General features: G+C 33.9%; 1 protein-coding gene across 1 annotated transcript; it reads left to right on the forward strand.

Moving 5' to 3' along the window:
* The first annotated feature begins 454 nt into the window (after nucleotides 1–454).
* On the forward strand, nucleotides 455–15,484 carry LOC133203673 (adhesive plaque matrix protein 2-like). The gene is made up of 4 exons (XM_061339438.1): nucleotides 455–701; nucleotides 13,816–13,938; nucleotides 14,238–14,465; nucleotides 15,072–15,484. The coding sequence occupies exons 1-4, from the start codon at nucleotides 455–457 to the stop codon at nucleotides 15,482–15,484; spliced, it is 1,011 nt and encodes a 336-aa protein (XP_061195422.1).
* The last annotated feature ends 1,277 nt before the right edge of the window (nucleotides 15,485–16,761 follow it).

Consider the following 16,761-nt stretch of genomic DNA (forward strand, 5'->3'; position numbering starts at 1 on the left):
CAGCCAAACAATACATTAAAGATTAAGCAATGCTATAAAATTTTCATTATACTGTCTGAACTCTTAAAAGAAAGTGATCAAAAAAGAACGAGTAAAGTGTCTCATTTCCATTATTCCTCGGAAAGTCACGATCTACCCCGGTACATAAACAGACGACTACACAATGTAATTGTGATTACCGGCGCTAAGTCAGAGGAAGACATCTCATAGGAGGCAGTGGCAACGCATTTCTAATAGCGTTACCCTCCACAGATAAGATGGGAATTTCCGCCAATCCATGCAGGAAAGAATACATGACAAACAAGCAAACACGTTGATGTGTTTGTCGCGTAAACTTCGCAATGATGCTTCTAGCTTAGACAGTCCACAATTCAAATAGACTTGGTCTAAGCAAGAACGTCATTCCTTAGGGAAAGAGCTAGAGAATATATTTTCAGTTTCAACTATTTTAAGCATGGTATCGCAAACTTCGGTCGTCGTGTTGCTTTTTGTTGTTCTTGTTGGCGCCGTTGCTGGTGAAAATGTAGTCTGCACCTCAAATTTTGAAAGAATTCTCTCTGACGATTGTAAAACTCTCCACCGATGTGTTTGGGGGAAGCCCGTTAAGATGCCCGACTGTTCCCCGGGGCTCATCTTCAGTCGGCAGTACGGGGTCTGTGTGTACCAGGGTAGCGAATTTGACGATTGTGGGTCAAAGAAGGGTAAGTAATTATAAGTTTTCGCGTACTTCAAAAATCTCGAGATTAATTCAAAAAGTATTCCTATGAATAATATTATTTTTGTCGTTTTATCATTTTATCATCGATAAAAATTGAATATTTGTAGGCATTATATACAATCAAGGACCACGACTTAGTCTTTCGTTTGATACTTCGTACAATTCACGCGCCCAATGGTTGAAGATGAACATCATCTAAAACATACATAAACAGTTATTCAAGAATTCAAGTTAAAAAGAATGGTAAAAAGATTTCTAAACACGCACCTCTTCAAATCAATTATATAGATCTATCTCATTTAGAATTAAGACGCAAATCCTAATAAACAGACTTTTTAAAATTCTAGAATACTAGTACTCCAAAGTAATGCCTACCGAATTCTGGTTTCTTCATTCTTTTTTTTAAGAACTTGTCATTACTCATTACTTAAAAAAATAACATTGATACTCTCTATATTTTATACTCAGAATGTGTTTTACTCTCCAGGATTTACATGTACAGAGTGTTTTTTAATATAAGAAAGTTAATTTTTGGTAAAATTTAGCTACAGTATATTGAATTTTTATGGACAAAATGAATACCGTTGAAAGATTCACTATCGTTCTAATGATCTCTCTTTCATTTTTTAACATCAAGAAAAGCTGTATTGACTTAAATGTTTGATTTCGGAATAGACGGTGGTTGGAGATGACAGTGTTTTAAAAAGTTCGTGAGATATGACTATGCCGGTTTTTTTTTGGTTGTTGTTGTTTTGTTTGTTTGTTGTTGTTTTTTTAATTTAATTTTTTTTGTTTTTGGTAGTGTTACAGATTGTAGATGTGTAGGATTACACAGCGGACACCGTAATTGTAAAATCTCTGACGTCATTAGAAAAGAGAATATAAATTTAACTAGATGAGATCTCGTTGCGAGCAACGAGTAGGTCTTCCGTCCGATTTTTCGATAAGATGAGATATGATTTTGACTATGATCTTTGTTAAAAGATAATAATATATAGACTTCCCTAATTAGATTTCATTCTTTTGATTTATATAACATTATCAAAGAGCTATAGAAGACATGCTTTTGGCCCCTCTTCGCCCCTAGATTGAGGCGTCAGCAACTTTTTCTTGATATCAATTGAAAGGTCTTGTGATTTTTTTTTGTTGTGGAGATATGCTGAATGGAAATATTTAGGGGCCACCCCTCCAAGTCCTTAGTGGGCCCGTTTGACAAAAATTAAAAGTGTGCATATTGTTTAAAACATTATTCTGACCATCTTTTGTTCAGTATTGCTTATCAAAATATTCCCCCTTTTCGAGATATAAAGCGTCAAAGATTTAGCATTCTGGCCCCTTGTAATCCTTATTACGTAACATATGATCAGAATCTTATCATATATTGTTGTAAATCGTTAAGATAAGCATCTTTGCTTCAGTAATGTATTACAAATTATTGATCATTAAAGAGTTAAAGATGAGAGACTTTTGGCCCCACTGAGCCCCTAATTTGAAGGGTCAGCCCCTTTTTCTTGATATCAATTGAAAGGTCTTGAGATTTTGAAGACTTTTTGTTCAACAACTATACGGAGATTTCTTTTTGTTGTGGAGATATGCTGAATGGAAATATTTAGGGCCCATTCTCAAAGTCCTAAATGGGGCCGTTTGACAAAAATTGAAAGGGTACATATTGTTTAGAACATTATTCTGGCCATCTTTTGTTCATTATTACTTATCAAAATATTCCCCCTTTTCGAGATATACAGCGTTAAAGATTGAGCATTCTGGCCCCTTTCAGCCCCTTATTATGCAATGAATGATCTTAATTTTATAATATATAGTTGCAAATCGTTAAGATAAACATTTTTGCTTCAGTAATTGATAACAAAAAATTGATAATTTATGAGTTATAGATGAAAGACTTCTGGCCCCTCTGAGCCCCTAATTTGGGGGGTCAGCCCCTTTTTCTTGATATCAAATGAAAGGTCTTGTGATTTTGAACACTTTTTGTTCAACAACTATTCAGATATTTCTTTCGATTATTGAGATATACTGAATGGAAATATTTAGGGGCCACCCCTCCAAGTCCTTATTGGGGCCGTTTTACAAAAATTGAAAGGGTGCATGTTGTTTAGAACATTATTCTGAACATCTTTTGTTCAATATTGCTTATCAAAATATTTCCCCTTTCCAAGATATAAAGCATCAAATATTTATCATTCTGGCCCCTTATGGCCCCTTATTACGTAATATATGATCCCGATTTTATAAAACGTAGTTGCAAATTGTTACGATAAACATTTTTGCTTCAGGAATTTATAACGAAATATTGACTGTTAAAGAGTTATGGAAAACAGATTTTTGGCCCCTCTAAACCCTAAATAGGAGGGGTCAGCCCTTTTTTCTTGATATCAAATAAAAGCTCTTATCATTTTGCACAACTTTTATTATATATGTTTTAACAAAATATTTACAGGTATAAAGATATAAAAGAAAACGTGTCAAATTTTGCGAGATGCTTATGAGCCTATTTTTCGAGCCCAGGCGAGCTTCAGCGCCTTTTGCGCTGGGAAGATATAGACTCAAAAAAGCACATCTACGATCCTTCCTCTACCTTCACTGAAAATCTCAACTCAATATCTTTAAGCGTTTAGGAGTGATTGCCAGGACAAGCCGACCCTCTGAAAATCAGAAAATCGTCCATATCTCACGATCGGAAGTGACGTCATCAATATAAAAAATTTCCAATAAGGTTCAGATCAATATCTATCAGATCTGAAAGTTTCGTGAAAATCGACCGAGCCGTTTCCGAGAACTCGCTTGCACAAAATCGGTAAGAAAAAAAAAGAATAATAATAATAATAACTAGATGAGATCTCGTTGCGAGCAACGAGTGGGTCTTCCGTCCGATTTTTGATAAGATGAGATAAGAATTTGACTGGGATTTTCGTTCAAATATAATGATATAAATAAATTGTTAAGACGAACAATTTTGCTTTAATAATGTTTAACAAAATATTGATCATTAAAGGGTTTTAGATTAAAGACTTTCGGCCCTTCTTGGCTCCTAATGTGAAAGGTCAGCCCCTTTTTCTTGATATCATCTTAAAGCTCTCATGATTTTGAACACTTTTTGTTCAACAACTATTCAGAAATTCTTTTTTGTTTTCGGAATATATGCAAAAGAAATATTAAGGAATGGCCCTTCAAGTCCTAAATGGGGACGTCTAGCAAAAATTCAAAGAGTGCATATTGTTCAGAATATTATTTTGGACATCTTTTGTTCAATACTGTTTATCAAAATATTCTTCCTTTTCAAGACATATTGCGCCAAAGATTATGCAATTTGGCCCCCTAAAGACCCCTTATTTCGTAACATATGATATCAACATCATGTTATTTAGATAAAGTTTGTGAAGAAAAACTATTTCGCTTCAGTAATATATTACAAAATATTGATCATTAAAGAGTTATTGATTGTATACTTTCGGCGCCTCTCAGCCCCTTATTTAAGGGGTCAGACCCTTTTCCTTGATATCACCTTAAAGCTCTCATGATTTTGAACACTTTTTGTTCAACAACTAGTCTGAAATTCTTTTTCGTTTCTGAGATATTCGCAAAAGAAGTATTTAGGGGCTGGCCCTTCAACTCCTTAATGGGGACGTTTAGCAAAAAATGAAAGGTTGCATCTTGTTAAGAACATTATTTTTGACATCTTTTGTTCAATATTGCTTATCAAAATATATCCCACTTTTGAGATATAAAGCGTCAAAGATTTAGCATTCTGGCCCCTTATGGCCCCTAATTATGTAACATTTGATGTAAATATCATAATATGTAGTCGTACATTGTTGAGATAAACATTTTTGCTTCAGTAATGCATTACAAAATATTGATCGTTAAAGAGTTATTGTTCAAAGACTTTCGGCCCCTCTCAGCCCCTATCGTGAGGGTCCAGCACCTTTTTCTTCATATCACTTTAAAGCTCTCATGATTTTGAACACTTTTTGTTCAACAACTAGTCAAAAATTCTTTTTTGTTTCTGAGATATTTGCAAAAGAAGTATTTAGGGGCCGGCCCTTCAACTCCTTAATGGGGACGTTTAGCAAAAAATGAAAGGTTGCATCTTGTTAAGAACATTATTTTGGACATCTTTTGTTCAATATTGCTTATCAAAATATTTCCCAATTTTGAGATATAAAGCGTCAAAGATTTAGCATTCTGGCCCCTTATGGCCCCTAATCATGTAACATATGATGTGAATATCACAATATATAGTCGTACATTGTTGAGATAAACATTTTTGCTTCAGTAATGCATTACAAAATATTGATCGTTAAAGAGTTAATGGACTTTCGGCCCCTCTCAGCCCCTATCGTGAGGGTCCAGCCCCTTTTTCTTCATATCACTTTAAAGCTCTCATGATTTTGAACACTTTTTGTTCAACAACTAGTCAGAAATTCTTTTTCATTTCTGAGATATTTGGAAAATAAATATTTAGGGGCCGGCCCTTCAACTCCTTAATGAGGACGTTTAGCAAAAAATGAAAGGTTGCATCTTCTTTAGAACATTATTTTGGACATCTTTTGTTCAATATTGCTTATCAAAATATTTCCCACTTTTGAGATATAAAGCGTCAAAGATTTGGCATTCTGGCCCCTTATGGCCCCTTATCATGTAACATATGATGTGAATATCACAATATATAGTCGTACATTGTTGAGATAAACATTTTTGCTTCAGTAATGCATTACAAAATATTGATTGTTAAAGAGTTATTGTTCAAAGACTTTCGGCCCCTCTCAGCCCCTATTGTGAGGGTCCAGCCCCTTTTTCTTCATATCACTTTAAAGCTCTCATGATTTTGAACACTTTTTGTTCAACAACTAGTCAGAAATTCTTTTTCATTTCTGAGATATTTGGAAAATAAATATTCAGGGGCCGGCCCTTCAACTCCTTAATGGGGAAGTTTAGCAAAAAATGAAAGGTTGCATCTTGTTTAGAACATTATTTTGGACATCTTTTGTTCAATATTGCTTATCAAAATATTTCATAGTTTTAAGATATAAAGCGTCAAAGATTTGGCATTCTGGCCCCTCATGGCCCCTATTTATGTAACATATGACATAAATATTATAATAAATAGTTGTAAATTGTTAAGATAAACATTTTTGCTTCAGTAATGTATACCAAAATATTGATCGTTAAAGAGTTATTGATTTAATACTTTTGGCCCCTCTCGGCCCCTAATATGACAAGTCAGCCCTTTTTTCTTGATATCATATTAAAGATCTTGTCATTCTGCACAAATATTGTTCAGTATGTTTTAACAAAATAATTATACTTTAAAAGATATGATACAAAATGTCTAAAAAATTCACTCATGTTTCGTGTCCTAAATTTCGACCCCTACCGAGCTTCCATACTAGGCACTTCCGGAAAATATCCAAACCCAGGTGCAAAATGGCAACATGTCCTCTATCATCACTGAAAATTTCAGCGCTCTAGCTTAAGCCGTTTTTGAGTTCCATCGCAGACAAGGAGGTCCTCTAAATTTTGATAAAAGGGCGATAACTTCCGACCGGAAGTTAATATCCCTTAACGGAATGGCCGGAATTAACTTCAGATGACAATGCATTTACCATGAAAATTTGAATGAAATTGAACGAGCCATCTCCGAGAAATCGTCTGCACAAAATTTGTAAGAAGAAAAAAGAATAAAAATAATAATAACTAGATGCGATCTCGTTGCGAGCAACGAGTGGGTCTTCCGTCCGATTTTTGATAAGATGAGATAAGAATTTGACTGAGATTTTCGTTCAAATATAATGATATAAATAAATTGTCAAGACGAACAATTTTGCTTTTTTAATGTTTAACAAAATTTAGATCATTGAAGGGTTATAGATTAAAGATTTTCGGTCTTCTGGGCCCCTAATGTGAGAGGTCAGCCCCTTTTTCTTGAGATCATCTTAAAGCTCTCATGATTTTGAACACTTTTTGTTCAACAACTATTCAGAAATTCTTTTTTGTTTTCGGGATATATGCAAAAGGAATATTAAGGACCGGTCCTTCGAGTCCTAAATGGGGACGTCTAGCAAAAATTGAAAGAATACATATTGTTCAGAATATTACTTTAAACGTCTTTTGTTCAATGCTGTTTATCAAAATATTCTTCCTTTTTGAGATATATTGCGCCTAAGATTATGCAATCTGGCCCCTAAAGACCCCTTATTGCGTAGCATATGATATCAACATCGTGTTATTTAGACAAAAAGTGTGAAGATGAACTATTTCGCTTCAGTAATATATTACAAAATATTGATCATTAAAGAGTAATTGATTGTATACTTTCGGCCCCTCTCGGCCCTTAATTTCAGGGGTCAGACCCTTTTCCTTGATATCGCCTTTAACCGCTCATGATTTTGAACACTTTTTGTTCAACAACTAGTCAAAAATTCTTTTTCTTTCCGAGATATATGCGAAGGATATATTTAGGGGCCGGCCCTTCAACTCCATAATGGGGACATTTAGCAAAAATCAATAGATTGCATATTGTTTAGAACATTATTTTGAACATCTTTTGTTCAATATTGCTTATCAAAATATTTCCCACTTTTGAGATATCAAACGTCAAAGATTTAGCATTCTGGCCCCTTATGGACCCTAATTATGTAACATATGACGTGAATATCATATTATATAGTTGTAAATTGTTGAGATAAACATTTTTGCTTCAGTAATGCATTATAAAATATTGATCGTTAAAGAGTTATTGTTCAAAGACTTTCGGCCCCTCTCAGCCCCGATTTTGAGGGACCAGCACCTTTTTCTTCATATCACTTTAAAGCTCTCATAATTTTGAACACTTTTGTTCAACAACTACTCAGAAATTCTTTTTCGTTTCTGAGAAATTTGCAAAAGAAGTATTTAGGGGCCGGTCCCTCAACTCCTTAATGGGGACGTTTAGCAAAAAATGAAAGGTTGCATATTGTTCAAAACATTATTTTGAACATCTTTTGTTCAATATTGCTTATCAAAATATTTCCCACTTTTGAGATATAAAGCGTCAAAGATTTAGCATTCTGGCCCCTTATGGACCCTAATTATGTAACATATGATGTGAATATTGTAATATATAGTTGTAAATTGTTGAGATAAACATTTTTGCTTCAGTAATGCATCACAAAATATTGATCGTTAAAGAGTTATTGTTCAAAGACTTTCGGCCCCTTTCAGACCCTATTATGAAGGGCCAGTCCCTATTTCTTCATATCACTTTAAAGCTCTCATGATTTTGAACATTTTTGTTCAACAACTAGTCAAAAATCCTTTTTCGTTTCTGAGATATTTGCAAAAGAAATATTTAGGGGCCGGTCCCTCAACTCCTTAATGGGGACGTTTAGCAAAAAATGAAAGGTTTCATATTGTTTAGAACATTATTTTGAACATCTTTTGTTCAATATTGCTTTTGAAAATATTTCCCACTTTTGAGATATAAAGCGTCAAAGATTTAGCATTCTGGCCCCTTACGATCCCTAATTATGTAACATATGATGTGAATATTGTAATATATAGTTGTAAATTGTTGAGATAAACATTTTTGCTTCAGTAATGCATTACAAAATATTGATCGTTAAAGAGTTATTGATTTAATACTTTTGGCCCCTCTCGGCCCCTAATATGACGAGTCAGCCCTTTTTTCTTGATATCGTGATAAAGATCTTGTCATTCTGCACAAATATTGTTCAGTATGTTTTCACAAAATAATTATACTTTAAAAGATATGATACAAAATGTCTCAAAAATTCACTCATAATTCGTGTCCTAAATTTCGACCCCTACCGAGCTTCCATACTAGGCACTTCCGGAAAATATCTAAACCCAGGTGCAAAATTGCAACATGTCCTCTATCATCACTGAAAATTTCAGCACTCTAGCTTGAGCCGTTTTTGAGTTCCATCGCAGACAAGGAGGTCCTCTGAATTTTGATAAAAGGGCGATAACTCCGGACCGGAAGTGAATTTCTGAAAATTGTTTAGCCGGAATTAACTTCAGATAACCTAGCAACAATCCTGAAAATCTGAAGCAAATCCATCGATCCATCTCCGAGAAATCGTCTGCACAAAATTTGTGCAGAAAAAAAGAATAATAATAATAATAATAATAAGCTTGAAAAAGAAACCTAAGAATAATAGAAGGGTCTTCCGCGGAAGACGGAAGACCCTAATAATAACTAGATGCGATCTCGTTGCGAGCAACGAGTGGGTCTTCCGTCCGATTTTCGATAAGATGAGATAAGAATTTGACTGAGATTTTCGTTTAGAAATATTGATTTAAGTAAATTGTTAAGACGAACACTTTTGCTTCAGTAATGTGTAACAAAATATTGATCATTAAAAAGAAATAGATAAGTAAAGACTTTCGGCCCATCTTGGCCCCTTATAAGAGTGGTCAGCCCCTTTTCTTGATACAATCTTAAAACTGGCCCTTCAACTCCCTAATGGGGACGTTTAGCAAAAATTGAAAGGTTATATATTGTTCAGAACATTATTTTGAGTATCTTTTATTCAATATTGCTTATCAGAACATTTCCCACTTTCGAGATATAGAGTGCCAAAGATTTGGCATTCTGGCCCTTTTGGACCCTAATTATGTAACATGTGATGTAAATATCATAATATATAGTTGAAAATTGTTGGGATAAACATTTTTGTTTCAGTAATGAATTACAAAATATTGTTCATTAAACAGTTATTGATTAAAAACTTTTAGTCCCTCTGGGCCCCTATTTTGAGGGGCCAGCCCCTTTTTCTTTATACCACTTTAAAGCTCTCATGATTTTGAACATTTTTTGTTCAACAACTATTTAGAAATTCTTTTTCGTTTCCGAGATATTTGCAAAAGAAGTATTTAGGGGCCGGCGCTTCAACTCCTTAATGGGGATGTTTATCAAACACTAAAAGGTTGCATATTGTTCAGAACATTATTCTAAACATCTTTTGTTCAGTATTGCTTATCAAAATATTTCCCACTTTTGAGATATAAAGCGTCGAAGATTTGGCATTCTGGCCCCTTTTGGTCCCTAATTATGTAACATATGACATAAATATTATTATATATAGTTGAAGATTGTTAAGATAAACATTTTTGCTTCAGTAATGTATACCAAAATATTGATTGTGAAAGAGTTATTGATTTAATACTTTTGGCCCCTTTCAGCCCCTATTTTGAGGGGCCAGTCCCTTTTTCTTCATACCACTTTAAAGCTCTCATGATTCTGAACACTTTTTGTTCAAGAACTATTCAGAAATTCTTTTTCGTTTCCGAGATATATGCGACAGATATATTTAGGGGCTGGCCCTTCAACTCCTTAATTGGTACGTTTAGCAAAAAATGAAAGGTTGCATATTGTTTAGAACATTATTTTGAACATCTTTTGTTCAATATTGTTTATCAAAATATTTCCCACTTTTGAGATATAGAGTGCCAAAGATTTTGCATTCTGGCCCCTTATGGCCCCTAATTATGTAACATATGATGTGAATATCATAATATATAGTTGTAAATTGTTGAAATAAACATTTTTACTTCAGTAATGCATTACAAAATATTGATCATTAAAGAGTTATTGTTAAAAGACTTTCGGCCCCTTTCAGCCCCTATTATGAGGGGCCAGTCCCTTTCTCTTCATATCACTTCAAAGCTCCCATGATTTTGAACACTTTTTGTTCAACAACTAGTCAGAAATTCTCTTTCATTTCTGAGATATTTGCAAAAGAAATATTTAGGGACCGGCCCTTCAACTCCTTAATGGGGACGTTTAGCAAAAAATGAAAGGTTGCATATTGTTTAGAACATTATTTTAAACATCTTTTGTTCAATATTGCTTATCAAAATATTTCCCACTTTTGAGATATAAAGCGTCAAAGATTTAGCATTCTGGCCCCTTATGGCCCCTAATTATGTAACGTATGATGTGAATATTGTAATATGTAGTTGTAAATTGTTGAAATAAACATTTTTGCTTCAGTAATGCATTACAAAATATTGATCGTTAAAGAGTTATTGATTTAATACTTTTGACCCCTTTTGGCCCCTAATATGACGAGTCAGCCCTTTTTTCTTGATATCATGATAAAGATCTTGTCATTCTGTACAAATATTGTTCAGTATGTTTTAACAAAATAATTATACTTTAAAAGATATTATACAAAATGTCTCAAAAATTCATTCATGATTTGTGCCCTAAATTTCGGCCCCTACCGAGCTTCCATACTATGCACTTTCGGAAAATATCTAAACCCAGGTGCATAATGGCAACATGTCCTCTATCATCACTGAAAATTTCAGCGCTCTAGCTTAAGCCGTTTTTGAGTTCCATCACAGACAAGCAGGTCCTCTGAATTTTAATAAAAGGGCGATAACTTCCGACCGGAAGTGATTTTTCAAATTTTGAAATGCCGGTACAAACTTCAGATGATAAGACATAAACTCTGAAAATTTGAAGTAAATCGATCAATTCCTCTCCGAGAAATCTTCTGCACAAAATCGGTAAGGAGAAAAAAAAGAAGAATAACCAGATGGTTCTCGTTGCGAGCAACGAGTGGGTCTTCCGTTTGATTTTGGATAAGATTAGTCAAGATCTTGACTAAGATATTCATCTGTAAAAAGTAAAAGGATGCATATTGTCTAAAACATTATTCTGAGCATCTTTTGTTCAATATTGCTTATCAAAATATTTCCCCTTCTCGAGATATAAAGTGTCAAAGATTTAGCATTCTGGCCCCTTATGGCCCATAATTACGTAACATTTGATAAAAATTTTATAATATATAGTTGCAGAATGTTAAGATAAACATTTTAGCTTCAATAATTTATAACAAAATATTAATCATTAAAGAGTTATAGATGAATGAATTTTGGCCCTTCTGAGCCCCTAATGTGAGGGGTCAGCCCCTTTCTCTTGATATCAAATGAAAGGTCTTGTGATTTTGAAGACTTTTTGTTCAACAACTATTCAGAAATTTCCTTTCGTTTAAGAGATATATAGAATAACAATATTTAGGGGCCAACCCTCCAAGTCCTTAATGGGGATGTCTTGCAAAAATTAAAAGGGTGTATATTGTTAAGAACATTATTCTGAACATCTTTTGTTCAATATTGCTTATCAAAATATTTCCCCTTCTCGAGATATAATGTGTCAAAGATTTAGTATTCTGGCCCCTTATGGCCCTTATTACGTAACATATTATCAAAATTTTATTATATATAGTTGCAGAATGTTAAGATGAACATTTTTGCTTCAATAATTTAAAACAAAATATTAATCATTAAAGAGTTATAGATGAAAGATTTTTGGCCCTTTTGAGCCCCTAATTTGAGGGGTCAGCCCCTTTTACTTGATATCAAATGAAAGGTCTTGTGATTTTGAAGACTTTTTGTTCAACAACTATTCAGAAATTTCCTTTCGTTTAAGAGATAAATAGAATAACAATGTTTAGGGGCCAGCCCTCCAACTCCTTCATGGGGACGTTTAGCAAAAATCAAAAGGTTATATATTGATCACATCATTATTTTGAACATCTTTTATTCAATATTGCTTATCAAAATATTTCCCACTTTCGAGATATAGAGTGCCAAAGATTTGGCCTTCTGGCCCCTTGTAGGCCCTAATTATGTAACATGTGATGTGATTATCATAATATATAGTTGGAAATTGTTGAGATAAACATTTTTGCTTCAGTAATGAATTGCAATATATTGATCGTTAAAGAGTTACTGATTAAAGACTTTTGGCCCCTCTCAGCCCCTATTTTTAGGGGCCAGTCCCTTTTTCTTCATACCACTTTAAAGCTGTCATGATTTTGAACACTTTTTGTTCAACAACTATTCAGAAATTCTTTTTCGTTTCTGAGATATTTGCAAAAGATATATTTAGGGGCCAGCCCTTCAACTCCTTAATGGGGACGTTTAGCGAAAATCAAAAGGTTAAATATTGTTTAGAACATTATTTTGAACATCTTTTATTCAATATTGCTTATCAAAATATTTCCAACTTTCGAGATATAGAGTGCCAAAGATTTGGCATTCTGGCCCCTTTTGGCCCCTAATTATGTAACATATGACATAAATATTATAATATATAGTTGTAAATTGTTATGATAAACTTTTTTGCTTCATTAATTTATACCAAAATATTGATCGTTAAGGAGTTATTGATTTAATACTTTTGGCCCCTCTCGGCCCCTAATATGATAAGTCAGCCCTTTTTTCTTGATATCATATTAAAGATCTTGTCATTCTGCACAAATATTCTTCAGTATGTTTTAACAAAATAATTATACTTTAGAAGATATGATACAAAATGTCTCAAAAATTCACTTATGATTCGTGTCCTAAATTTTGACCCCTACCGAGCTTCCATACTAGGCACTTCCGGAAAATATCCAAACCCAGGTGCAACATGGCAACATGTCCTCTATCATCACTGAAAATTTCAGCACTCTAGCCTAAGCCGTTTTTGAGTTCCATCGCAGACAAGGAGGTCCTCTAAATTTTGATAAAAGGGCGATAACTTCCGACCGGAAGTGAATATCACTTAACGAAATTGCCGGAATTAACTTCAGATATCAACGCATCTACCATGAAAATTTGAATGAAATCGAACGAGCCATCTCCGAGAAATCGTCTGCACAAATTTTGTAAGAAGAAAAAAGAATAATAATAAAGGTAAAAAAGAAACCGAAGAATAATAGAAGGGTCTTCCGCTGAAGACGGAAGACCCTAATAATAATAGGGAAAAAGAAACCGAACGAAAACAATAAGGTCTTCCGTTGGAGACGGAAGACCTTAATTAATCATGACTCAGTTTTTAGTTCTACAACACACACCCATGCACACACACACACACCCCCTCACACCCTCACACACACTTTTTAAATGATCTTTTAAAGTTCAAAAATCATGATTGGTGTAGGGAAAACGTATCTATTTACCAAAATCTTTATCTACGAATTCCAACCATTTTTTAACCGTAAAAATCTAGAAAATTTGTCGACATTATCACTTTACACAGAATTTCTTCTTCAAGCATTAATGAAAGAATATTTTTTCAGGAACTGAAGACGCGTGCGTGGGTAACCCTTGCAAGAACGGAGGAGGATGTAAACCAACGGATGACGGGAAGTCCTTCACGTGCTCCTGCACGGCAGAATATGGGGGAGCATCGTGCGAAAAGGGTAGGTTTAGGTGCTCATAATCCATGATTACTTCCTGCATCAATTGAATCTTTTAAATTTACCACAACGTGTCTATCCTAAATGCACGTGCATGGGTTGCGCGTTGTTTTTTGTAATATTCTCCTTGATGCAGATAGTATCTTTTGGTTACAGAAGGAATTCACAGATCTTAGACGCCTCTTTTTTTCTTTTCCCTTTATAAATATATGTTCTTTAAAAAAATTGGTAATTTTTTAACATTTATCACAGAAGTTTATTCCATGTCCACGTACCTTATCTATTGTCTTTCATGTTCACAGCTCTCACCATAGAAGAAATCTGCAGGAGTCGGTCCTACTATCGCGCTGCCCACCCCCAATACTGCCAGCTGTACTACGACTGTTCCACCAAATACACCAGGGTTCCTACTTACTTTGAACAACACATGCGCGAATGCAGATATCCTCAACTGTTCTCGGAGAAAACGTTACAATGCGAGAATTATACAGAAGTGGATTGTGGAAACAGGACAGAATACAAGTCTGCCTGTATGTATCTGTGAATTAGTGAAAACTTCTGTATGTAACGAATACTGGTGTTACAAAGATTGACAAAGAACGTATTTATGTTTCTTAGATTTTGCAAGTCGTAATGCATTTGGTTATGAAAAGTATGTATTTAATGTTCCTAAAATTATACCGGTATAAAAGAAGGAAATAGAGTAAGTCCACACAGTTTGATGTTTTAAAGCTATATATGGCGTATTTTTGATAAATTCAGATTATTAACCAAAATTGAAAAGGTCGTTCTATTTGTTTCATTTCTTTATATATAGGACTTTTCTGTAAATTACACAATTCAAATCAATCACGTTTCATAAATATCAAAAATTCAAAACAATAACCGATTTATTTACCAACTCCACAAAAATAATAGAGATTTGAAAAACTCAGCCTTAATTTGATCGCGCTACACTATATTTAGATAATCAACAAAAATGAGAAAGAGGGTCATAAATATATGTGTATTTCTAATATATACAGACATTTAATATATATATATATATATATATATATATATATATATATATATATATATATATATATATATATATATATATATATATATATATATATATATATATACACACACAGGTAACTACCTTTCAAGCCGATGTGGGTCTTCACATTGCCTGCCATGTTCACTACGTCATCCAAGCTGCGAGGGAAAAGAAGATGGCGTGTATCAACATGGCTACAAGACCGAGTCGCCGTGGTTCATGGTCTGCAAAGATGAGAGATTTGTCTCTGATGGGCTGTGTCCGGTGGATCCTATTTTAAGAGTGGAGTCACGCATTTACAAAGGAGAATGTAACAGCTTGTACCACATTCCCAAGGACCAGGGAGGAATCATGCCCGACTGCTCGGGTCTACAGGATGGAAACTATAAAGATGAACAAGGAAATTCGGATGTTTACTACACGTGTAACAGAGGAGAGACTTTAGTGTCGAGGTGTCCGGCAGGTCACGTGTTTGATGAGAGTGAGCGAGTCTGCAGAGAAGAGTGATAAGATAGGATTTTGTGATTCAGGAGAAAATTGTTTATTTGAATAAAGAATGTTTATTTGATTAAAGACGGTAATTAAAAAAAACATTTGTTTAATTAAATCATTTTGTGATTGCTTTTAATTCTAAAACTGGTGAGGACTATTTTAAAAGCATTGGGGGAAAATATATGGATTATTTAAAGGGGCATAGACACAGATTTGAAGTTAATATTTTTTCAATTTTTTCTGTATAATATCATGACTTATAATTATGTTGCTATAGCATTTCACACGGAAATATAATTAAAAAGACTTGTTTAATCTGGAAATTATTAAAAATAAGAATTTTGAGACGCGTTTGATTGATACATCCTTGCTCTTTCACAAAGTTAACTTTATCCTTAATAATTAATACTTAAGAAAAGTAGAAATTTTATTGTGTATTAATGAAAAATATTAAAACTACAATCCAGAAAATTCAGAGTAGAAATGTGAGAAAGCAAAACCAACTTACCAGTATTGTCAGTCCGTGCTCAGTGATGTGTGCAAAGTTTTACAAATTGAACACACCCGGTGAAACGTAAACATTAACAATAACAGAGCTCGTGCCCTGTTTACAAAAACAGTTTATGTTTCCCGGTTGTGTTCAATTTTTTAAACTCTGCACACATCACTTGTGACCTTTTTATTTTAAAAAAAAAAAGACTACAAGAAAGAATTATGTTGCGAACCAATTTTGAAACTTTTGAAATTTCTAAAACATTGCTGTGATGTCATTCCTTCATATTTGCAGCCTAAAAAAATAATCTTTGGCAGTCTGATATTAAGTGTAATATCAGAGTCATAGTACTGGTATCCTTCAGCATTGAACTGTTACTGCTTCATTGATATTGCTTAACGCTGAGCCGGCAATATCTCAGCCATATTTCGGCGGAAAATTATGTTCATATTACCGGTGTTTGAAAGCTTTTGATTTCTCTGGCGATCCCCAGTGAGCCTACTCTTTTTCAAACTTTTGCCAAGGACTTGTAACCCTTGGAACACAATTTAACTGTAAACAAAAGAAATAAATTTAGCAAACACTTCCATTAAAGTTAAATCTTTTACGTACAATGATTTTTGTAAATCAAAACTAGCTCAATCCCGCGAAAGCGCAAGGTGTTGAATTTGTACTACTGGTAACGGGGAAGGTTCTATTATTATTTAACGACAGTCTTAAGCAAGAAAAAATATATATTTACATCCACTGAACATGTTCTCCTTTATTTCTAAAGAAAACCATTGCCGTTTATCAGTTC

The sequence above is a fragment of the Saccostrea echinata genome, unplaced genomic scaffold (genome assembly GCF_033153115.1).
Source record: "Saccostrea echinata isolate AGI-Se365-2 ecotype Australia unplaced genomic scaffold, CSIRO_AGI_Sech_v1 ptg000051l, whole genome shotgun sequence".
Classification (NCBI taxonomy): Eukaryota; Metazoa; Mollusca; class Bivalvia; order Ostreida; family Ostreidae; genus Saccostrea; species Saccostrea echinata.